General features: G+C 32.7%; 2 protein-coding genes across 2 annotated transcripts; both read right to left on the bottom strand.

The window, feature by feature from the left end:
* Nucleotides 1-3,639: 3,639 nt before the first annotated feature.
* On the bottom strand, nucleotides 3,640-7,908 carry LOC123224992 (filament-like plant protein 3). The gene is made up of 4 exons (XM_044648810.1): nucleotides 7,402-7,908; nucleotides 7,116-7,296; nucleotides 5,396-6,840; nucleotides 3,640-4,105 (listed from the first exon to the last, which is right to left on the bottom strand). The coding sequence occupies exons 1-4, from the start codon at nucleotides 7,510-7,512 to the stop codon at nucleotides 3,908-3,910; spliced, it is 1,935 nt and encodes a 644-aa protein (XP_044504745.1). The 5' UTR covers nucleotides 7,513-7,908; the 3' UTR covers nucleotides 3,640-3,907.
* Nucleotides 7,909-9,982: 2,074 nt separating this feature from the next.
* On the bottom strand, nucleotides 9,983-19,167 carry LOC123224003 (ultraviolet-B receptor UVR8). Its single transcript, XM_044647488.1, has 15 exons — nucleotides 18,740-19,167; nucleotides 18,589-18,665; nucleotides 18,380-18,458; nucleotides 17,102-17,161; nucleotides 16,820-16,921; nucleotides 16,605-16,698; nucleotides 15,852-15,894; nucleotides 15,705-15,750; nucleotides 15,565-15,611; nucleotides 15,339-15,441; nucleotides 13,435-13,489; nucleotides 13,244-13,310; nucleotides 12,913-12,949; nucleotides 11,309-11,388; nucleotides 9,983-10,465 (listed from the first exon to the last, which is right to left on the bottom strand). The coding sequence occupies exons 1-15, from the start codon at nucleotides 18,996-18,998 to the stop codon at nucleotides 10,346-10,348; spliced, it is 1,269 nt and encodes a 422-aa protein (XP_044503423.1). The 5' UTR covers nucleotides 18,999-19,167; the 3' UTR covers nucleotides 9,983-10,345.
* Between the last annotated feature and the right edge of the window lie 7,738 nt (nucleotides 19,168-26,905).

Raw genomic sequence — 26,905 nt, forward strand, 5'->3', positions numbered from 1 at the left:
CAGTTTCTCTGTGTGACAAGTGTATCATAACTAGTTAGCCTGATTGTTCAGCCAGCATGTGTGCGAGGCACAATAGTTAATAGACATATAGAATATCAATTTCTTTCACTAAGGCATCAAATATGCTAAGATCCGCTTAAGCCTTAGTAGTCTATGTGAGATAGTAATTATCCACTTAAAATTTTCTTATATGGAAATTATCTCCTCTGACTAACATGGCAAACGATGCACGAGCATCCCTACCTCAAGCACGTCTGTTCATCAACACAAAATCACAAATTTAACTTATTTTCATTTCAACTCAATCACAAATATACTCTTACATAAAAATCAATGAAATATGACTAAATTTCCTTTAAGATATACCTGTAGGTGTTACATACTGGCAGTGAAATTAATCATTCTTTTTATTCATAAAACATGAATAACCTCTAGTAATATATCATAACCACCCAATTACTAGGAACAAACATTAATTTATAAGACATAAAACTAATGTTTACCTTAATTATCTTGACTTCTTAACTTAATTTCTAAGACAATGATCGAGTTTAATTGGATTCGAGCTTTAACCTAAATACACATTGCGACCACAGATTTCTTTGGTTGTAGTCGTTAGTGAAATACTGTCAAGAGATATCTTTCTCCCCTACATGATCTTTCATTGATCCACCATAGTCTTGCTACACTTATTAACATAGTTAATCACCATTGTTTTGATAACCCTTCGAAAATGGTTATTTTAAACTAGTTTCAAACTAAGTTGATTAGTGTACAAAACATTTTGCTGATCTTAAGTATAAAGATTACCATCCATGTGAAATATTATTGTTAGGTTTGTCTAATAGACATGCTCCTAGATGCACCTATGTGTTGTACCAGATTAACACCCACAACTCAACACATGTGATTTATCGCTACTTATCGATAAGGTCGTTTTACACTATAATAGTCTTATCGTTATTTGTGAATTTGGTCAAAATAGTATTGAGGCTGTGAACGTTTCTAGTTTAGCCACCTAGTATGATCATAGGATTCTCACAATCAAGCGAGTTATTAATCCCTTCATCATGGTTATACCATTTTAAAGGCATTCATCAAACATACATACATAAATACATACAATTAATAGATGAATAATTGTCTTGTTATTAATAATAAAATAAGTACATCATTAGATGACAATTATAGATACGTTCTAAATAGATTGGCTCTAAAACACCTATTCTAACAAAGGTAGTTTTGTAGAGAGAGAAGTGCCATTAATCGGAGAAGAATTTCTAATAGCCAAGGAAACGAGTTTTGGTGGAAGATTTCTTGGCTCTTATGTAACAAATCTACTAGCCTTAGAAACCCGGCAAGTCGGAAGACTTAACCTCTTCGAAATTTAGGACTATGTTAGAATGTTTAGTCGATTATCGATGTTAGCATGAATCTCTATTTTGAATAAGTGTTGTTTTTTTTTTTTTTTTTTGTGGTTATAAAGTCTCTGTTTTGAAATTTAAGGCTATGTTTGCATGATGAACTTTTTAGGGGGGCATACAAATCTTAAATGAATCCTGAATGGTTATAAGTGTAATGGCATGTTATTGATATTTATTTGAGTTCATGTATAGTTATTATTTGCTATGAATGAACCTTATTTTTATGCACTTAGGGTGTTAAAGACATGTTAGATTTAGTATGAAAACATTAAGATTCAATTAGATGTTAAATTAGACCTAAAATAAGTATCAAAATGTATATGCACAACTATACCAAGGATATACATGACCATGACATGCCTTAATTTATATGAAAATAATGTCAAGTACAACCGTGCATGAGCACATCCATACCCATACACACAACAACTTGAGTTTTTGCAACAACCGATAAACGACCATATGGAAGACACACACAATCATTTGTGACATGTAGATTAGATAGCGATGGGCACTCGTATAGAAATGGTATGTGATGGTTCACTATGTAGAATGATGAAATTTCCCTTAGGAAACATGTACCTTTAGAAAGGAAAGCTAGACATGCATGGGAAAGAATGCACACCTATTCACTAGAGTATGCATAACCATGTAGGAAGTCATACCCAAGGATGCCCATGAGTGGTCAAGTCATTCATGGAAGGAGAAGCTCACAACCGTTCACCCAACAATGCACTTAAGAAAAGCTTAGAGGAATATTGAGTATTGAGTTTAATTAGCTATGACATAGTCCCAAAAGATAGTATGGACATATAGGGTACATTTTAGTACCAAATATGTCTAGATATAGTTGTAAGGTACATTTGCTTGTTGTAAAGTCTAGTTGAGCAATAACAGTCCAATGGTGTAAGAAAAAGGGATTGCATAATTAGCTCACATGGCTAAGGTGCTAAGTCCCTATCTCGACCTAGTTTTATAGGCATAGTAGTCAAGTGAAGTAGAGTTAAGTGCTTTCACCCAAATATGGATGATAATATGGGGTCACTCAAGATTAGGATCCACAAAGAATCCTAGAAGACCGAATGGAACCATTAAGTGATTTGGGAGAGTTTGTAAGAGCTAAGAGTCTCCTGAGTGAGAGTTTAACCCTAGTAGAATCCACATAATCTAAGTTGGAGTACTTAATGGTACTCTTGATGACCAAGTTTTAGGGTGGACAAGTCCTTGATGGTAAAAAGGAAATTTTGTAAAAGTTAAAGTAGAATCGCCTACTTAGTAAGTGATTGTGGTGACTGTGGTGCAAACGGTTGTTAGTGAGCTTAGAGTCTGCATGAGAACATAATTGTTTTTCCCTTTTTTATATTAACAATGATTTCAATTTTTATGAAATAGTTGTACAAATGTATTCTATTGTATTTGCTACACACATTAGATATTAGATGATGTTCATTTAATATTGATAGACATCCTTTCATTGTGTTCATGTGATTATTAAAATAAAGGGTATTTTGATCATTTTAAAATTATGTGTTGAATGGATGAAGTATTCTAAGTTTTACATGCTCCTATAATTAAGATAAGTAACATTATCCTTTAGAGGGCACTACTTTTGGAGAGAAATGTTACAGCTTATAAAATCACAATTGGACTTAAATATAATATTTATAAACGCCAAAAAAATTTAAAATCTTACATATATACCCCTAACATCCTAGTCTCTAATTCTGAATAATGAGATAATTGATGCATATAGATATATTATACTCAATTACAATCCTATTTGAATCTCAAGTTTATATCAACTGCAGCTCTGACTTTGGTATTAATCGTCACAAACAGCTTTAAATCTGAGTATAAACAATTCGGGGCGGTGTTGCAGTTGGCTCGTGTAGGTCTCGTGGCTGAGTAAACTTGAGGTCGGGAGTTAGTCTCTCTCACCCCAATACTTCAATTTTAGCATTACATCCTATTAATCCCATAAAAAAATTAAAAGAACAAAAAAAAAAAAAAGAAAACAGAACGAATTAGGCTATCAGTTTCTTTGTTCTTTTGGATTTTTTTTCTTTCTTTTTCAATCAATTCCTTAGCTTATCAATCAACCATTTTGCTACAATTTTTATTTTTAAACAAATCTGGATAATTCATCCTATTGGATTTGGACAGCATATGTTCACATAAATGTTGCCTCTACAATATATAGCATCAAAGAAAACACTGTCAATTGAATATATAATATATTTTCTTTGGGCAATTGTATGATACATGCTATTTAGTATTGGTAATAAAGTATAAATTGCCTTTCTTTACAATGAAAAACTTAAGCGCCAAGATTTCATTGTATCCTCAGATGTACTCCTTCCATTTTCCATTCTTAATTCCTAACAGAACCTCTCGAAACTGGGTTAAATATAATGCTGACTCCATATCATTTACCTTTTGATGGACTTGGTCAGTCAGCGAGTGCTTCAAAGAAATTTGAAAATCTATTTGACAAATGTAAATTCATGAGAATGTGAACTCCATGATTTCCCTCCATTTTCAACTTCGCCTGTTAAGTCGAATGATGTTTCTGGGTCAAGGAAATCTTCTAGGGTAGCAAGAGATCTCAACTGCTGGCTAAGAGAAGCAATTGTTTTCTGGCATTCTGCGAATTTATTGGCAGCCACTCCTAGCTCTTTCTCCTGCAATATTCAATATATGAGGACCTTTGAACAACTTTAAAAAAAAAAAAGATTCTGTATTTGTTAATTACAGGACGGTCACCATAATCTCCTTATCAACCAGTCCAAATTTAGCTTTAAAATAAAAAATACAGTAATAGATTTCTTCAGCATAAATTGTTTACTAAAAAAATTAACTCAAAGTCTAAATCATCAATTCATCGAGTAGTATGGACAACACAATCCATGAAAATCAAAAGACAATTATTTATGTCAAAAATTCAAATTACAGTACCCTAAATGAAAATTTTCTCATCAAAACATAAAAAGCAAAAGATTTCAACACTATAAATGAATTTATATACACAGCAAAATCCCTTTTTCTAGTGGACTTCTTTCAATTGACAGGCCCCTTATGTAGTTACCTATTTCAGGATGTTTCATATTTAATGACATAACAGGTATAACGTGTAAGGTGGCTACATTCCAGTATCATTGTAAACATGTAATGAGAGACAGATAGTTAACCTTCAATGTCATGAACCTATTGGCTTTCAAGGGTTGAAGCTCATTTCATTGTTTGTCTTTCTTTCATTAACGTAGATAATAAAAATATATCATATATCCATATCAGGACAGGTAGACCAAAGAAACAAAGATCATGACTTGGTGCTTTATTCTCTATACTCTTTTTTCATTTTATCTCTCCAGAAAATCTTTCAATTGTAACTCAGAACAGGTAGAAAGCCCATTAAATACTCATTTCTTTCCAAGAGTAACTACTGTAACTGACCAAATTGATGTCACCAAAAGCAAAAATGAGAGGGACCCCATTCTGCTATCCTAGCTGGTTTGATGGATGTTATACATATTTTGAGTATCAATAGCTCCACTAGACATCAAAGTATTATTTGAAGCAAATACTTTTATGCATAGTAATGCGATGTAGCGCTTCATCATGTATTATATCTTGCAATGTTAGTGATTGGTTGACTATTCTCCAAATTAACTTTTGACTCTCTCTTAATAGATGGGAAGAAGTAACTGAATGATAGCCACCAGATTCTGATATTAAATTCCAAGATAACCAACCCAAAGTTGTTCAATAAAACTTCAAAACCCCACCGCACCAAGGGCACTGAGTCTGCATTTCTCTGAACGAAATATATGACAGTAGTTCAGCATAGGGGTATGGCAGCACTAAGAATTACCAAGCACACAATTTAGGTAACTACTATATTAGAAGTTTGCAGTGAACTTTTTTTCCCATATAACAATTTAGACAATATAAAAAGTTCTAAAATCACTGACCTGTAAGATCTTCAAATCTGATCTAAAGCTTGGCTTAACTTCATTTTTCATTTTTATTAGCTCATCCTGGCATTTATGATAACTGGATAAATTTTCATCAGAAAGAGCACGCTCCTTTTTAAGTTCTTCTTCTAAGGAAGCAACTTTTGAATGCAAAGTTTTCATCTCTGATTCAACATCTCTAAGTCGTGACTCTGCTACTTCTTTTCTAGCTTTTACAGCTTTCATCTCTTCCTCCAATGCTTGATTTGATTTGTTTGCAAGAGCTAACTGTGTCTTAATCTCTGCTTCAGCAACCCTAAATTGAGACTCTGACATTTCTTTTGCAGCATTTGCAGCCATTATTTCTATTTCCACAGCTTGCTTTGATTTGTTTGCATGAGCTAATTGAGTTTGCAGCTCCACCTGCTTCAATTCAGCCTCCCTCAGCTGATTTTTTGTTGTCTCAAGCTGCTTCGCAGATTCTGTCAAAGCCATCTCTAGTTCGATTTTTTCTGCTTCCATCTTTTTTATCTTTTCTTCAATCTCAGCAGTCCGGTGAATCATGGCTTCAAGTTCAGCTTTTAGTGAGCTCCCACCAGCACTGAGTTGATCTGATAGTGGTCCAGAATCCCAGGAAATATTTCTACTTTCAGTATCAGGCAACGCCGCAAGCCTCTCCATTTCAAGAAAATCATCCATGAGATTAATTTCCCCAGAAGGGACCATGAAATTTCTGCTCAACACCTTCTCATCCTTAAATTGATCAAGTTCTGGGATTGATGCAGATGCCCATGAGTCAGTAAGGCTTGTCCCACATTTATTTGTCTCCAAGCCACTCAGCTTATGTGTATCAGTTTCAACAGCTAGAAGCCTCTCCCCACTGTCTGTCTGACCATCTATTAAAGATTCAATACCAATTGAGGAGGCAGTGAAAGACTTTTGATCACTAGTAGCAACCGCTTTACGAGCCTCAGCTTGTAACCTTCGGCATTCAGCTTCAAGCTTAGCTAACTTCTTAACGCTCACCAAATGTTGCTTGCTGGCTGTTTCAGCCGCTTTGATGCTTAGGTCTCTCTCAATAATCCTTAGTTCTAGCTCTTCAAGACGAGAAAGGAGCTCAAGTTTAAGAGATGAATTCTCTTTCTCTGCAGCCTCAAGCTTCAAGCAAAGATCTAGATCATCTGAGATAGTAGCCTCGCTTTTGGCAGTTTCAAGTTGTTTCTGTAAATCCACAAGCTGGCTTTGTAGATTAAATTTTTCTGATTCCAGCTTACAAGTTTTCTTGGCAACAGTTTCTTGAATCCTCTGCTCTTGTTCTTCTCTTGCTTGCCTAAGCTGTCTAACACATTCCTTGAGTGCTCCATCAAGATAAGACACCCTATCTTCAAGTGCCGAATTCTTCTGAGCAGCAGCCTCAAATTGTTGTTTTAAATTAGACACCTCCTTTTGAGCCCTTTCCCAGCCTAGCATTTAAAAACACAAAAAAGAAACGGCTAACTACCAACTCAATAGAATAGAGCAAGTTTCATACTCTTTTTGACTAGACAAAGATTATGCGCATGATAATAATCTATAGACAAAACCAGAATTAAAAAATCACCCAAAACATAATTTTTCTTCTTTTCCAGTTACACGAAATGTCATTCTGTAAGACTTCGTATTCAACATAATTAATTTAACGAAAATAAAAGGACTTAATTTAAAGAATTTGAATCGAAATAGCGTGAAAATGGAAGACCTGAAACAGCTTCTTCTGCTACTTTGGCATGTTGGTTTACTAAGTCTTCCTTAGCACTGATTTTTAGGAGAGCAGTAGAGAGTTTGTCACTTAGACTCTTCACATTATCACTTACTTCTTCATCTCCTGGTAAACCTTTAGATGTCACTTCAGGAGACTGAGTAATATGAGTTTGACAAATCTGTATCCACAAACCACCATCATTACAATTAATCTAAAGAATCCACCATAAATTTAATCAATTATTAAAAAAAATTAATGAAAAAGAAAAAAAAAAGATAATTACTTGATCATCGGAGAATCTTTCAGAAAGCGAAGAAATGGAGCCGGAACTCTCAGTTTCGCCGGGACTTTTCTCCGACGACTTCCGTCGCCAAAGCCAACTACGACGGTCCATCTAATCAAAATTTCAGCCGCTCATTCCTCAAAGCTCAATTACACTCAATTTCGTCAGTCTTGGCTTACAATATACTTCCTATACAAGCAAATCTTCTTGCGTTAATTCATAGCTTGGTTATGTAGAAAATAATCAACATCAACACACCACCTAACAAATCCCCCAAACTTCACGCCATGAGAATAACTCCGCATAAGACAAACACCCCATCCCCGTTCTCTAACCAAAATTAATATCTCTATCAATTATTCATTCACACTAATTCTTTCAGAATGTCTTGTTCACTCAAAACGCGTGTCGTATATAAAAAGGCTATATTACGTACAAAAATGTCATCATTTTTAATTTACATAATTTCAGGCTGATTTTCGGAAAAGGGTTTGATTTGATCAGATCACACAATTATTATTATAATCATTTTATAAACATATTCTTCAACATTACGGCGGTCGGTTTTGGATTACCTTTTTTTTCCTAACCCAAAACTTATTTCAGCAAGCTTGGGTTCAGAACCTACATTTTTACTTTATTTTATTTATTAAAATAAAAAATGACATAAAATTGGGTTACTTTATTTATTTACTAGTCCAACACTTAAAAAAAAAAAAAAAAAACAATGAGGGTAGTATAATAACCTTTTAAAACTTAATAAAAAATTGTAAAATTTTTAAATTAAATAAAAAAATATAATAAATTTTTTTTAACTACAACAGAGAAATACTTACTTTTGAAATATTAAATATAGAAAATTATTAAATTTTTTTAAATATTTTTAGTTAAATAATATTTTTACTCTTAATTATAATAATAAATTTTACCAAAATGATATAAATTTAAATTATTTAAATTTAACAAATAAAATTTTATCATTTCAACAAACTTTGGATAATAATAATTCTTTTGGCCTATAGTGAATTAATCAATTTTCAAGCTTATAAATAAATATTTAATCTCTATAAATCACTTGCAAAACATGTTCTTTTGACTCCAAGAGGTGTTATTGAATAATGGGAGGGAGTATCGTTGTTTAAGAAATTCCTAAAAAAGAGAGAAGGCATTTACGTTAATTTTTTTTTAAAATGTTTTACTTTTGTTTCGGATTTCAATGCATGTGTCCTAAACTAGATAATCAAGGTTTTTTTTTTTTTTTAAATTGTTGTTTTTTATATTGGATAAACTACGTAGTCTTGATTGAATGGCGTATGCTGTAACTGAGAGTTTTTCTTGGGGTATTTCAATATCAATGATGTTGTTTGTTAAAATTGGATCTAGAGGTTGAAGATGAAGAATGACATGACCCCCTTTTGAGGCTAAATGACTATTTCTCACCCAAAGTTTAATACAAACACATTTTTTACTCATTAACTATCGAAAATATAAATACTTATCATTCTATTAAATTTTACTGTTATTATTATGAATAAAATTGTCATTTAAGAAAAATATTTTAAAAACTAAAAACTTATTATATTTTTATCTCTAAGTTTAAAAATTAATAAATTCACCTCATCTAAAATTTGAAGAGCTTAAACTCCCTACTAGAGTTTTTCTAAACTTTGTCGACAATCGAAGATGATGGCAATAGTCACGTTTTCTCTCTCTTTTAGCTTCTCTCTCAATGACTCTTCATTTTCAACCATCATTGGTTGACAAAACTGACCAACAAAAATAAATCAATCGCTTCTAAATGAAGACAAGATTCATTTTTATCCCAGATGAAGATGACACGATGTCGTCATCTGAGAGATGACAACGATGCATCATCTTCACTTTAAGACGAAATTGTCTTCTTAAGGCAACGAAGGAACACCTTCGTCTCAAGCTTTTGTCAATTGAGGTTGATAGAGAAAGCAAAGGGGAGAGAAAAGTCGCAATCATCTTCAATCGCCAACAACATCCTAAAAAAACCTAAGAAAAAAATATTAATTTTTCAAACCTTGGATAAAAAAAAAAACCTCTTAGTTCTTAAATCTAAGAGTGAAAATATAATAAATTTTTCATTTTAAAAATAGTTTTCTTAAATAGCAATATTACTCTTAATAATAATAGTAAAATTTATCTAAATAATAAATATTGAAATTTTTAATAGTGAACCAAATAGATGAAAAATAATCATTTGACCTCCTTTTTATTAGCCGTGGTTGGTTACACTAGAATGGTTGATCCACAGATGAGCAATAATAGGATGACAGTTGTGTCGGTCAAACCAAGGTTTTATTCAAGTGATCCGTCACTAATCACGATTGGTTGATGTCAGTTTTGTGCTTTCAATTTGCATTCCACTTGCACTTTCTTTGTTATACAATTGTTTTTTGAGTAACTCTTTACTTTTTTATGTTGCCTCTCAAAACCTAGGGTAATGTAATGGGAACATCAAAATGTAGAATTTAAGATAAAAGCCATCAAAATACCTAGAGAAGTGAATTATATAAAGACGGCCTAAGTTTTTAGAGAGATATATATATATATATATCAAAAAACAAATCATTCATAGTATCATCATTAATTAATGCTATACTGTCCAAATATTTGTGATGCAGAGTTTCAGTATAGGCGGAGAGTAATCCTCAACTATAACGAGTGAGTTTTCATCTTATAAATTAGAATCAAGACATTCTCCACTGCCTTTGCTTTCAAATACTTGGCATGTAAAAGCTTGTATGATTGGATCTTTATTGTATAGATAAATGCAAATGCTTTGATTGATATGATTAACACAGAGATATGTGCTACTCACATCAAGAAGATTCTGAATCTCATGTCCTCCATAACCAGGCCTTGTTTAAAAGAGCTGAATTATTTTCCTGCAGCCGGAACTTACTACCATTCCAAATTAGGCATATTCAAGTACTGCTCCTGTGTGATTGAATCCACAAGATACTTGCAATGCTTTCACATTATTTCCAAAGTTTACCATTTTAGGTTTTATGAAATCAACATCATTTCCATGACCCTGGAAAACAGTAGATAAAGAGTAAATTGCACAAGCAGAATTTAAAGGAAAATAAAAGGAGATACCAGACACTTTAACATCACCAAGGCATTCTAAAATAACTAAACAATGCAATAAAATGTTACCAATGAGCACACATTTTCTTAATAGTGCATATAGTTCTAATGATCAATGATACCTCAACCCAATACTTTTCTTTCTTTTCTATCAACCCCCTCCTAACTAGAGTAAATTCAGAAACCGTGGGGGAAAAATAAAGCACACTGATGTTTGCTTAAAAGATAGCACTTGAGACTTCTACCTACCCAATCTAGTTTCCAAATAATTCCTACTGGTTCACAACTATTTGACCACCCTTCTCTGAAAATCCATTTTTTTATACAAACATTGTTTCCGTGACCCTTTTTTTTTTCCAGTTCCCCTTATACTCTCTCTAGTCTCTTAAGTCCTAAAACAACAGCAATCCTAATTCTAAAGTTCCAGATTGTGCATATCATATCTATCAAAATTGAAGCCATTTCCTAATTTTATATGATACAAATAAACTAAGATAAAACTATTAATATGAGACTAGGTTGTTTAAGCAAATGAATCAAAAAACAAACTACCATATGTTTAGGTCATAAAACCTATGCTAACAACACTCTTGCAACCATTAAATCTTAGAGCAACTAGGCAAAATCAAATAACACTTAGTTACAATGTCATCCACTGGCTAAGCAAAATAAAGTACTGGTGCAGGTAGGATTCTAAATATAACTGCAAATTCAATAACTATTATAGAATAATAATAAAAATTATCAGACAACAATTGAACATTATATAAGAAAGTTGGAATCAAACCAATTGTCCACCGGACGAGTGCCCATCTTCAGAGAATGTTCCATGAGAACCACCCCAGCCCCAGGTGAAGACATTGCCTTCTGAATATGAACAAAAAATTCACATCATTCCAGGACCGAAGAAGTAATGTTTCAACATTTTGTCACATAATTTGTGCTGCTAGTAAGTATCACCATAATATGAGAAATTAAAGAATTTGATTTTTATCTTGAATCTTAATGCCTTAACTAAACTTAAATCTTAATAGGTCTCACTTTCAAGATTGATCAAACAAAATACGCTTACTACATATAATGATAGAATAAAACACACCCACAGAAACTTCCTGAAAGGAAATCCATTGGAGCAAAGCAAATAATAGTAATAAGACAGATAAACGCAACACAATTGGTCATTAATTTGAGGTATAAAAACATAATAATAATATTTCGTATTCCGTACAATCAGGAAATAAATTTGATGAATAATAACCAATATTAATAGTTGTGTCCATTAGTTAATATAAATTGAGACTTAAATAGGGTCGTGAGGCGGTAGGGCAACATAAGACATTACTTAGATTCTCCCAACAACTAAGATTGATTCCTAGCTATGGAAAACCAAAAATTATTGTTACGAATAGCTTGGAATGGGGCAAAAAAAAAAAAGTAGAGCGTTAAATATAAAATAAAAGAATTTAAGAAAATTTGAAAAACAGATATATATATATTTCACTGCATTATGATTTCAAATGTTTGTTTCCATTTAAAGGAATTTCAAAAGCATAGGAGAGTGGTTTTGAGCTGATTTCTTCATTCTTTGATATGTTGTATAATTTTCTTCAATGTTAGCCTAATATAGAACAGACTACTGTTCTTGTTTTATTGTGTTACTACTCATGTATATGCCACCTGCAAAAAGGAAAATATTAGGAGCACAGGTGGCACAAGCTCAGGGCAACAATTTGGGAGCACACAGATGTCCTTCACACACAAGGGCAGGACCACATGGAGGAAAATGTGGCAAGAATTGAGAGGAGCAGTTAGAGAATGAGCAGAAATAAAGCTGGATGATGAAGGGAGTCAGGCAGCAAGGAATTAAGAGGAAAAACAGTGATCTCCTGAAGGCCAAGCTTGGGGATGGGGTTTCGATTCCCTTTTACTTGTTTCCAGGGAGGATGAGGATACGCTAGACTTGAATGTTCTGTTTAAATATATATAACAGCAATCAATACAAATTGCTCTAATTTCTTCTTCATTCTGTTTTTATTGAACTGTTTGGTTGAGAAATTGTGGAGTTGCAGGTTTATAACAGAACTGCCTGGTGGAGGGTGCATTGAATTGCAGTGTTGAGTTGCAAGAATTAAGTAATTGCTTTGGTCAGTGCAGGTACCTAACATATTCCTTAGTACCCTTCTGCTAATTTGAAACTAGATATTTTTCCCTAATCACAAGAATGTAAAACAGCTACAAAAATTTCTGTGCATAAAAAGGAGTTCCATTAAAACTGCACATGCACATAGCTCAGACGGGTACACAATTTATTTCATCCAATGTCAAGCATTTCAATTTTTTGATAAAAGAATTATGATACAAAGGAACTTATATTTCAAAACAAACTCTTACCAGATATTGCTGCTGTATGCTTCCAGCCACAAGAGACCTGTAATGAAATATTAAAGATTAACTAATAATGTATCATGTAAGAAGTAGACTTATCAACGATAGGGTGCCCATGCTTTTGTCCACTATTTATAAATGGTTTTATCATGACTTGACAAAAAATTATAAATGGAGCAGTCAAAGCATCATTTATAGCATGTTTCTATCATGACATTGCGAAAATGTTGTCGATGCAGTCAAAGCATTGGTTAAAAAATGATTTTTCATATTATTTCCATGCATCATATGCAGTGTAAAACCATACAAAAGTTTCTAAATAAACTATAGCACAAACCTTGTAAACAGATGATCTTGAAAAAGGACCTTGAACTCTTTCAGGTGAATGAAAGGAGTCTATAGTACTGGTAACAAAATGGATTAGCTAGAGAGGAAATAAGTTTTCAGCAAGCTAAAACTTTAACTTGCAAAATTTTAAATTAATATGCTAAGATAAGGTTTCCAGAAAAATCCTGAAATGAAACATACCCAATACCAAGACAGCCATTCTCATTGGAGCCCCAAGTGTATAAATCCCCACCACCTATGAGCATATAAGTAAAACAAGGGGAAAAGAGTTTTACATAATATTAACCAGTACGTGACATAATATTAAGATATGGAAATGCAAGTTGAAAGAAGTAATAACAAGACAGACAAGAATCTCTAAGTCATACTTATGTTTATCCCTTTAGTCTTAAGTCCAACTTGTAGACTATAAAAAGGCTTGTTAAATTGCTATGGAGACATATAGAGAAAGTGACAAATATTTGATAAAAAAGCTACAATATTTTGAATGAAAGAAAGGCACCAAATGTTATTTTGGCCCACAAACTCCTATAACTTTGCACTTTCATCCTCTTTTCTGCTCTCTTTACTTTACAAAATAATAAGGTGATAAATCAATTGCCACATGGCTCAGGACACAAGTCTGGGATCCCAACCTTGTATGTGAGTGTACATACATACATATATATAGAGAAAGAGACAGAAAATCTTCACCAAGTTCTTTCTAAACTGTGAACCATATTTAGACCCTATAACCTTGATACATAGGAAACTTAGGGATACAATATCCCAAGTAGGTGGGCTCAAGGTGGGCTCAACTGGATCTAACCCTTGACCTCTTAGTTGAAGTCTATGGCTTTTTAACAGCAGACCTAACCCTTGACATATATAACAACTTATGACATGATTTTTAGCCCATGGATCCATACACACTTTAAATGACTGAGATTCTATGCAATATATGTACACATATATAGTTTAGGTTGAAGGACATCATTTCTTTGACACAACATATGACAAAATGTTTCATCCATGGATCTATGCACACTTTATATGATTGAGATTCAATGCAAATTCACAATGAATGCACTTTGGAAATAACACAAATAAATTAATCTCAATCATTCAAATACATAAATTAATCTGTATATACTATGGAACCCTAAACATATACACAACAAACAACACAAGAAATTTCAAGGAATAATCTTACTAAATGCCTAATTACAGGGTCAACTACAAGCAGCAAGAAACTGGAAATAAAATAATTATTCACTGAATATCTCACAAAAATGAGATATTTAATTTGGTCATTTTATTCTTTGGGGGAAATTAGCTAGATTCTACAACACGTGCCCATGTGTGTGCCTGTGTATGCACTTACACATGAATGACTGTCATGTTGAAGACTACCTAACAGACATAAATGACAAGAAAATTATGGCAACTTTCAGTTTCAGAAAAGGATCAGAGAATGAGGAGCTTGCTGTTGAAATTGTGAAACAATCTGACACATATAATTATAATAGATGAAAATTTAGAAATGATTAAAACATGAGATGGCTAGAGAAGTTCATTTATGAGTTTGCCTAGGGCCATCATGTATGACAATGAACTTATTGACAGATATTCTACCAGGAATCTTAATCTACTTTCCAGTAACAGCAACAGGTTGCTTGGGCCAACAGTTGCCTAATTGTTGGTGGAGATCAAAGAGAACAACCACATGTGAATGTGACTCTTGGTACTTAGTATACAATTTGTTGAAACATATGAGAATTCACACAACCATTCCTTTTTTTTTTTTTTTTTTGGTTTAGGCAATGCAGCAAATTTAATAAGAATTAGAAACACACCACAAGGGCAGGACTCTTGTTAATGAGATGAAGATACGGGAGGTGCCAAATAAACTCTTTTGCTATCATTTGACAAATTGCATTGCACTTAAATATATCATCGATATGACATAAAAATTAATCACATGAATCATATTTCATAAGTTTTTGAGGCTTCTCTATCCTATCATCTGCTTGACAATATCAGTAACTTAAAAAAGTGTAAGCCCAGACTAATAAATAAAAACAATAAATAGAGATAAAATTTACTTGTCACAACACATGTGTGATAACCACCACATGCGACTTCCTCTGCATATGGTAGCTTGCTAATCATGGATGGTGTTGTTGCATTTTTTGTGTCTTGAAAGACCTGCATTCATTTCGTTAATAACTTATCATTTGATCAGGGAAATAAATGCCACTAAAAAGGGCCTACACAATTGGCCTATATGCAGTTTCCAGAACCTATAAAATCACAAATTCTGTAACCCACCATTTTAGCTGCTGCTCTCTCACCAAATATAAAGACACAGCCTGTTTCTGGAATTTTAGAAAAAATTCATGATTATTTAACCTTAGTCAGGTAAGAAACATCATGGAAAAGATTAGGCACAAGAAAAGGTAATGAAATACCATCAATGCATGCCGTATGCAGAAGTCCAGCAGCAACATTTTTAACCTAGTGATAAGATCAGAAGGCTATAATTATAACGAGAAAATAACACATTCACTTCAGTGCTGACAACATCAATCAATGGTTGATTAACAAGAATAAAATACCTTGACCTTCTCAAGTTCCTTGATAAGTCTCGGTGTATATTCACTGTGCAAAAGTATCTATTAATTCATAACTAAAAGGGAACAAAGAGTGGACAAGTAGGAAACAAGTAGAGAGAATAAAAGGAGTAATGCTGTCTCTACAAATACAAATACCTCAACCAAGTAGCTATATCTCGTTCAAACAACAAAACTTTCAACCTTAGAAATTTCCAAGACTTAAGAGTAAGTTACACTGGTAAGTGAAGCGAAACTTCAAGAGGTCCGTGTCTATGGTTGCATTAAGTTGATACATAGTCAGAGATTTCATTTTTTACTAGATTGTGATACACATTCCAGAAAAAATAAAATTCACAAATGATAAAAGTGATAATAAACAATAATATTCTTAAGTAGATTAAACCCAAAAAATCATTTACTTGTATCCGGACCAATACTAGTCATTCAAAATTCATTAATAAATTATTTGTTCACTGATCTTGCTATCAAATCATGCAAGTATTACTAGCATCATCTACATACTCATTCCAAAATGTTTCAAATCATCTGCAACATACATGACAAATTATAGAGTGTAGAACTTTGACATCACTGATTAACAAGATATAGCATATACTTTAATTATGAGAAACGGTAACCAAAATTTCAAACAGTGGAAACATGAAAAGTTCTAATGTTGTAAGTTAAAAGTTAAAAGATTATTTTTTTTCTTTTTCACTTTAAACCACTAAAGACTATAAAATTATCAAATGAAACCTGGAGCTGCTTAAGAACCCTAAAATGCTTGATTTGTGGCCATGACCAAGTCTTCCAGACCCTCCTCCTCCCCAACTTAAAACCTCTCCTCCATCTGGAGAAAAACATAAACAAATAAGGCCAAAAAAAGGTTTACACCCTAGCATTTCCAAATTAATAAAAAGCAGTTACTAACTATCATCAAAAATAGAGTCTCTGTCTTTTCAGTTCCAAACCAGTAACAGCAACTGAGTGCTCAGAACCCAAAGCTACATGTTTGATGAAGATTCCACTCAAGCAACCAATTTTTGTTGGAACAGGAACTACTTTAGCCGCATCTGCATACCAGTATTCAGATCCATGTAGCATCAGTTTGAGAATAAATCAGAATTTCTTTTCTTCATTGTCTAGGAAACTAATGCTACAGTAAGTAAAACATTCTTGACAGAAAAATACATAAGATGTCGAGTTCGGCAGACATAGAAACATATAACATAAAGTTGAGGCATAGTTGTTACTTTTTCCAAGACCAAGCTGTCCATTGGAGTTCTTTCCCCAAATGTAGAGCTCCCCATCCACTACAAAAGAGAAATGGAATAGAATGCTTCAAAAGATATATTAGAAAAGATTAGAAATATACACTAGAATGGATTCTTTCAACCTTGCATCATACCCAACCTTCCCCATGCACAAACTCAAATTAAATTGTTCTCCTCCAAGGGTGTGAAGGGTATTTGATTTCAACTGCAAGATCTCTAGAGTAGGCTCCCCTTGAGGATGCATATTGGAGGAGCAAGATATAGATAAAAAAGGAGTTTATACAGCCAAACTTACAATAGCTTTGTTATACATTTTCTAATATGTATTGACTTACTAAGATACTGTCAAACAACAGGTATGAGAATATAATCAATTTTTAATTTTTTAATTGTCCTTTTCAATAGGTAACATACATGTACGTCTTGCCTAACTTCATAACATAAGAAAATAGTACTGTACCAAACAGATAAAAAGAAAATCAGTAGACCAATTTTTGACTCCATATGCACAATAGTAGTTCATTTACTCAACCAAATCTTAAGCAAAAGCATTGAAATGTTCAATACTAGTTTATCACTATATATATCAATCCATAATGAGAAAGAAGTTGTAGATTGACACCTAAATTATGTGGAAGAAGATGTTCACACCATTTCATATTTTGTATGCACCATGGCTCTACACTACAACATCAAGGTTTCCAATAATAAAAACTCTTGCATAATGATGACATTTCAAATATAAATATCAGTTTCCTTTTAAAATTTAACTCATAATATGATTCTTGTGAGACTATATGGATAGTGTTTGGCTTTAGATTCATCCCATGTAATATCTCACTCCATTCTCAATGAAGCCCTCTCATGACAATCAAGGTTTTGAGTGACAGTGATATGCTGCAGACTCAAATTACTGATACAGAATCATTGATACTGTAATTTTTGTTCAAGGAGTTTTTAAATGCGATAATGAGGAACATAAATAATTAAAATATTTTCTAGTTTTTACCAAATTAATCACTTTGAACTTAAGGAGTTCTCTCATATGTATTTCTTAGATTCCAGGGTATCCAATATTTTGTATTTTTCTTTAAAAAATAAAATTTCAAGTTTAAATTAAAATATTTCTAGCTTTTACCAAATTAATTACTTTGAACTTAAGGAGTTATTTCATCTGTATTCTTAGATTTCAGGGTTTCCCAAATTTTGACACAGCAATTTCACGACTCTCAATTAATGGTCCAAGTAACTCCCAACCTGTAATGGCAGCTGAATGATAATAACCAGTTGAGATTTGATCAACCTTCTTCTCAAGTCCAGACACTTCAATTGGCTCCTGAAAACCATTCAAATAATAATTAAAAAAAGCAAGCAATCTAAAATTCAGCAGTCGAAAAATCGAACACTCTAAATTCATGGAAATTAAAAAAAAAAAAACATAAAAATACAAAGGTTAAAAATCATACTAAAGAATAACTTGTATTTTCTGATATGCCGAGCTGTCCAAAATCATTAAGACCGGTAGCATAAACGCGGCCATTATCTGTGAAGAAAGGAATTATTAATTATGAAAATTTGTTTAAAAAAATTTAATAATTAAAGTTAGAAAGAAAATACCAGTTAAGAAGAGGGTATGAGCGCCACCACAAGCGATGGCTTTAACGCAATTATTCTCAAATGCGGAACAAACGACAGGGACAGGCCTCCACTGAGATTCCAAGCTTCCTAAACCTAATCTTCCATAATCTCCATTGCCCCACAAAGCCGCAAATCTCTTCCTCGGCTCACTGGACATACATCTTCTCCATAATTCTCTTGAATTGATGTCCCTTCTCAAAATGTATTTGATCATTCCACTCAAACTTCTACTCAACATTGTTGTTTTCGCACAAAGGAGAAGGAGAACCAGAGAGACATGGAATTACAAAACTTATGGCTCCACAGGTCTCAACGTCTTCTTCCAGAAGGTAGAAAAATTTTATTAAGTAACCACCGATTTCGTTGCGGCGATACTTATCTGAGACTATTTGATCAAGGGCTACTGTTCTAAACCGCCCTTGAGGTTTTTTTATAAACCCAAAAGTATAAATATTTTTCCACTTCCCCCCACATTTTGAGAATTATCCAATACCCCCTCTAATTGGCGTTAAGTGATTGATTCCTTCGACTGGTTTATTTTATTTAATCTAATGATATTGATTAATATCGAACATATCCATGTTATTCTAAAAACATTTTTAAAAAAAATTAAAATAATTACCCCTTTTTTGGGTAATAAATAAATTTACCTTAAATTTTGAATTTTTTAAAAAAATACCTATATATTAAAAGATTTAAACGAAAATATCTCAAATATCGTATAAAATACCAAAACTAAATGATATTTTCACAAATTAGTATCACATTAATCAAAGTATATTAATAGTAATAATATACAATTGAATTATGAAATAGATATAATTATATAACAAAAATCTGTAAATAGTATTTTTAGTCATATTATTTATGTTGATTATGTATTTATTATAAGATTACTCTAAATGGTTGGATATGCTTCAATTAGATATAAGAGAAAATTGATAGAAAGAGGTAACAATGTTATAAAATATGTTAGAGATAATAAGAAATTAATTAAAATTTCAGAACACATGACATTCGAAGAATTAATCTAAATAGTGAGTGACAAGTGTAATATAGATCGAAGAATTAAACCAAAGCATCTTGACGATGACATTCTAATAGAAATTTCAAATGATGAAGATGTTGAGGCTCTTAACGGTCTATCTAACCTCTTCATAGAATGTGTTCTAGTTTTTTAACAACTACAGTTAATGACAATAGTTATGAGGCTCAACAAGCAGATAAAGGTTTATAAGGTGGTGAGTCGAGTAGTTATCTAGAAAATCAAACTATTGGTATAGAAGGGATTCAAAATATCTGGATCAATCCAAAATAAGAATTTTCAGAGGAAAATTTTGTGTATATAAATGATATTGATGTTAATGCATTGTATCGTGCAGAAGAATTTCTTAATAGCTACAAAGAAAAATTTTCAGAGTGAAGTGAATTTGACGAAAAGGTTGTGCATGATATTCAAATTGAGGAATCAGAGGTTGAAGAGAAGACACATGTTAATAAAGATATCAGAGATACAAGTAGTTTTCCGAAAACAAATCTTGATGGTAGGAATGTTCATATAGATGCATTTCATTGATTACCACCTTTTCTTGACCCACCATTTACATCTAGAAGCCCAAGAGTGTCAAGCGATAGTGATTTTCCAAAAGTTGATATACTATTTTCAAGTTCGTCATTGATGCGATATCAAATGGGATATTAATTTGCAGTGGACAAGTCAGACACGCGTAGATGGGTGGTTAAATGTGTTAACGAAGACTGTAAGTGGCGTGCACGACAGTTAGGGTGGGAGAAAGTGATAGTTTTGAATTACATTATTTGGATAGCCATCACACATGCAAGCAGGTGTCTGAACTTTAGGACAAATTTTGAAGACCAAATTTATATTAGTTGATCATGTTTATTGACCAAAAGAAATCATTGCGGATATCGCTGACCGATATAAAATTGATATATCATATGCACAAGCATGACGGACAAGAAATTAGACACTTCAATCATTAAGGGGCACACCAGAAGAGTTGTTTATGTTGCTGTTAGAGTATTACTATAATTTAGTTCATTGTAATCTGGGAACTGTGACACATACACTAATGAATGCGCAGGAACGATTTAAATACTTTTACATGACATTGGGTTGCAATATCCATGCATTCCAACAACATATTTGACCAGTCATTTGTATTGACGTTGCCTTCTTAAAGGGTAGATATCTGGGTAAAGTATTTATCGTTGTCGCATTGGATGGTAATAATTAGATATACCCATTGGCTTTTGGCATCGTTCATAGGGAAGACCATGACACATGGTGTTGGTTGTTAACAAAGCTGTGGAATTGTTTTGGTGAAGTACCTTATTTAGCCATGATTTCAGATCAACATATCAGTATATTTTTTGCAATGACTGAAGTATTCCCTGATGTATACTATGGTTATTGTTGTTATCACCTCTATTGTAACATGTGATCTAAGTACAAAAATAATGTAAAAGTCGCATAGATGTATTAGAAAACAGCTAAGGCGTACACGGAGTATGAATTTCGAGAGGTAATGAAGTCATTGGCTTGTATGCACCTTGATACAACTGCATACCTGTGTGAGGTGGGTTTTGATTGGTGGGCATGGACATATTTTCTAGGAAATAGATACAATATAATGATTACTAATATCGTTGAGTCATTTAATGCATTAGGCAGACATGCTCAAGGTTTACTTATTACTATGCTAATCAAGTTTATCAGAGGTACATTGCAACGACAGTTTTATGAAAGAAGAAATTATACAAGTAAGTACATATTCAATATTATAACATGTTATAAATATGTGTATGTAAACTTATACTTAATTACTCACCATATCTGTTTGTATTTATATGATTTGCAGATACTTGCACTAGCCCAATGACACCTTGGGTTGAGGAAAAGATTGTCAAACGTGTGCAAAAGTCTTTAAACTTGGAAGTGCATCTTATAACATCTGAACGATACCAAGTTCTTGGTAGTGGTCAATATGATGTCCTGGTTGACCTTATGAAACAAACATGTACTTATAGAAAATTTCAACTATCACAGATTCCCTACATGTATGTCATTGCTATTGCCAGACATATAAAGCTCATCACTTGCATTCAATGGGTGCATCCATATTACAACACCGCTTTTTATTGTACAATCTACGCGGAGGCTATCAATCCATTAAGAGATCAATCAGAGTAGATCCATCCAGAGAAGGCAAGTGTTATCTACCCACCGTTCGTGCATTATCGTTGTGCAAGGCGTCTAGCAAATAAAAATAGACATCTTTCACAAGGAGAGATTGTTGAACAACTTATTTGTAACCGATATCACAAACCTGGATATACAAGACAAAATTACAAGAGTCCTATTCCAATACGTAGTTTTGTACCATCAAATTGAAGAAAAAAAAAAGAAAGATGAAAGATAATTGCACTTGTAATTATACTTGTTAATTTTGATACAAATGTTATTATTGTACTTGTTATTTTAACTATAATGTTTGTGATTATAATATATTTTGATATAAATGTTGTGATTATAATTGTTACTTCATATATACAGTTTCTGATGGTAATACATTTTCAATCGTTTTTTGTTTATTATACTTGTCGTTTATAGTAATTATATAAAAAACAAATGTATATAAATGAACCAATATATGGATATACTAACACATAAAATATATAAATGAGTAAACATATATACATATAAAAATGAGATATAATATAATCGTCAATTAATGTCCTAAAAAAATAGTTGTACGCCTAAGCACTTGCGTACGCATAACGTGTCCTCCCCTCAAAAGATAACAATTGTGAAATGCCAAACACTTGATGTATCGTAACATGAATACACAACAATCACCTGATAGGGATGCCTACTGCGATATATCCACCACCTTATGTAACGCATATGGATTATCCCTTGGACTTCGACCCGTATGAGACTAAAATGATGTCGTAGTTAACAAATGTGGTATCATCGACATATACCCCAACATCTTTCAGCTAAATAACTTTGGGTTAGCAGTAAAACTCTGTAACAAGTCATAAACTGTAATCTTCCACTCCTTTAAATCCAAGACCCCTGCTACCTAGTATGCATTATCGAAGTTTATTAGGATAAAAACCTATACATATTGATAAAATACATATATTAGAGTATAATTCAGTATTCTTTGAAAAGTAATTGAGATTTAAATACTGACCTCATCGATCACACCCCAGGGTTGCAAATATAAATTAGGTGAATAATATGCATCCACCAATCGTGTGAAGAGCAGAGGAAACTGGTAGTTATATTGATCTTTCATCCATGCGGCATACTCATGAGAGATGCGTCTAAAATAGCAAGTCAAAACTGTTGTCCAGTTTTGACGAACATTCGCAATATCATCATACTATCATTGACGTAATAATCTTAAAAACGAATCTATATGCTGTAAAAATAGAAAATATAACATTATCACGCATTTGAATGATCTTGTATGCTAAAAACAAAATTAATTGATTAAGTGAACTCACCTCATTAGACAACCATCTGGATGTGTCCATAAGTATACCCCAGAAGGCAATTTTGGTTTTTTTCCTTATATCGTACATATGACGTTTCTTGAATAGATTTGGTTCTGCATACCATTTCTTGAAAATTTTCTCACACTCGATACTCGATAACTACACAATCGGTCTCGATTGTTGGATTCATGGTTTCAAAGGATTTATGTATGGGCTACAAATGAGCAATCCCTTCTTGACAATTCTATCACGAATTGTGAGGAAATGCTACACCACAACAAATAATACATCATTTAAAATTACATTAACTCGTGAGATTTTTATAAACTTTTGAATACCTTCTATAAGGCAGGAGTCATGGTCGGAGAATCCACAAGTGAAGTTAGGTCGACTATATTATCTTTCGAGACCAGTTGTAGTTAAATACATGAATTAAGTAAATGAATAATATATTTTCAATCGTACTTATTAAATTTCTTGAAAATGTAATAACCTGAATGAGATCTCCTTGTATAAGGAGCTCAACCATATCATCAATGACCTCGTCATCTTGAGAGATAATATCGATCACCTATTTTCCCTTACTTAGTGTGTTGAGATAGACCAAATGAAGATCCTATTGTAACAACAGATAAAGGGTAAATGACAATTGATATTAACAAAAGTAACAATTTACAATGGTTAATCCAACAGTTTACCTTAACCTCCGCACAAGGTGATAATGGGGCATCCTTATGGGGCGATCCATTATCATTGTCGGCAATATCTTATAATAATATTAACATTTCATATTAGTAAATCAAACTGTTTAACAAAAATTATAAAGTATATAGTTAACAATGTACATTCCTCTAATATCGAAACAGAGATCATAATGGGATCCCCTTTCAATGTGGCCTCCTCAACACTAAGACACTATCACAATATCGATAGTAACAAGTTAATAGAGAATCATAATATCACAATATTAGATGTGTACAGTCAATAGTATACGTACATCTACTTTTAGAGTTGATGTCATCAGGGGATCTTCTATCGGTGCAGCCTCAGAAACGTTAGACTATTGTCACAATGTCGATAGTAACGAGTTTAGAAAGAATTGATAATCAAATGTATAAGTGAGATATAATATTAACAATCAATCTTATACTTACCAGAATCATCACAAAAGGTGTCGACGAGAAAACTATATAGGGCGATCCATCATTGTCGACATCCTATAACAGTATTAACAATTTATATTGGTTAATCGAAAAGTTACGTTTATTGAGATTAACAGGTGTACAATCGATAGTATACATACATCTATTTTTGGAGTCGATATCATCTCTAGATCCCCTATTGATGTAGCTTTAGAAATGTCTGACCTCTATAGCAATGTCGATAGAAACGCGTTAATAGGTAATCAATCAACAATTGTTGAATTCAGATATAACATTTATAAACGATGTTATAATTACCTGAACCATCATAGAATATGTCATCGGAAAAACCTCATATGATGATATGTTAACGCCCACATCAAAAGTCAATATAGGATCCTCTCTAGATGGTCTCTCATCAAACAATTGATGTTGTAATAATATCAACATTCATGAGTTAACAAAAGACTAAAAGTATTTCTAAAGTATCATTTCCAATATACTTAGAACGTTTAGTACTCATATCGACAACATGTAGAATTGAGAATGTCGGACCCCCTCTTGATAGTCTGTTACTATTGTCACGAGAAGACTATAACAACATATACAATTATTGTAGAGTTTATATAGTTGCATATATAAATAGATGAAATATTTAGTAAATTATTAACTTTTTTACCTATCGGACAATATTTGTGTGATAATGAGATCGTGTCTTCTCTGTACGAGTCATCATATCCTTTATACGACTTAGCCTATCCTCCATACGAGTCATTCTATTCTCAATCTAACTAAACCTATCCTCTATTCTAGCCTCCATACCACTGAATCGATCTAAGATAAGATTTCCCCATCGAATCAATGCAGCATCAAAGTAATGAATGGAGAAATCTAGTTTACTAACAGAAGGATCGTCTAACATGTACTTAGAGGTAAAGGGCAAAGGCATAGGCTTCAATGATATATGCTAGCCGACAGTGGTCGTAACAACGTTACTGATCAGACAAGGCTCTACAACAGAAGACTGTACAGAGCCTCGATAGGAGGAGGAACAACGATTGAAGAAGTAATGTTAGAAAGACCTAATGATGCATCTCCAAATGATGTTAGGGTGATTGGATGAAAAAGATCGACTATCCGACATCCCTGTGTATCGGACGATATCATCATACCAGTCTATACATTTCTCTACTGGAAATAAAACTAGTGGAAAATTAACATCATCCTACAAATTTTTTTTTTAAGTGACTTTGTTATTATGCCTTATACATATGTTAATCAATAACAAATTAATACTTACTACATCTCTGGTGAAGATAGTTGAGATAGAATCTCATCCTAAGATATCTTTCGTGTGTCATCTTAACATTCAGGGTAACTCCTAAAACTAGTGAGATATCCACCTATCGATGTAGCAAGTCTAGTGTCTTGTATATCCAAAACTATAATTTCAACTTAAATAGGTTATTGTATATATTTAAAATCGTATTAAATCAATTTTATTTTAATCACAATTTTTTTTAAATTAATTAATGCCACAATTACTTGAAATGCTAGTTGAAATCCTATGATACCATACTATTTAAGTTGGTTTTTCTTCTTTTTTTTTTCGGATAGAAATCTATAGAATTCAAGAGATATTATCACATATGTAGCGATATGTCATCTGCCACACCCATACTCCTCATGGGTATGCATTGAACCCATCAAGATGATCACCCAATTGTAATATCTTCTAAGGAATTTTTTTCATCAAATCACTCCCTAATAATCTCATGTGAAGATAAAACAACAGCGCTAACTTTACTACATCATTGTCGTCCTCCCCCCACGGCCTCTGTTGGAAAACACGACTCAGATTAATATATGTAACTGACTTACACTTGTGAAAATATCTTTGGAGGATTCGATTTGTGGCCTTCGATGAGATATAGATGTCAATATCTACCATATGACTGAATCGAAGGCCTATCATAATGGCAAACTCATACGGACTGAATCTTACATCCACATCATTAATTCGAAACCATAACTCCTCTCTCAAGGTTACCTTATTTATCGCTCTAAAGATGAAGTGTATTAGAACCCCACTAAATTGGCTATCCTTCAAGTCTAAGAAGTGTTTGAAACAGACACATCGAAAAATTTGTAATTGTCTCTCTGTTAATAATTCTTTGATCATGGCTCCCACATCTCTATATATATTAACTTGAGCTTTGAAATGTTTTTCCATAGGAAATCTCATTTCATCTCTACCTTAATCCTTTTTTCTCTTTTGTCTAGCTCCCTATATCAAAATTAAATTGTGATTATATTAAATTTATATTAATTTTATATTATAAATTATTCAATTCTGAATATAAAGACCTTATTCAAAAAAATAGATATCAAATTCGAATTCAAAAAAGTTCAAGATGAAATATTGGGGTATTGGGTTGAACTAAATAAATTAATTGAAGATGAAAATAACCTA

This window comes from Mangifera indica, chromosome 1, assembly GCF_011075055.1.
Source record: "Mangifera indica cultivar Alphonso chromosome 1, CATAS_Mindica_2.1, whole genome shotgun sequence".
NCBI classification, from domain to species: Eukaryota; Viridiplantae; Streptophyta; class Magnoliopsida; order Sapindales; family Anacardiaceae; genus Mangifera; species Mangifera indica.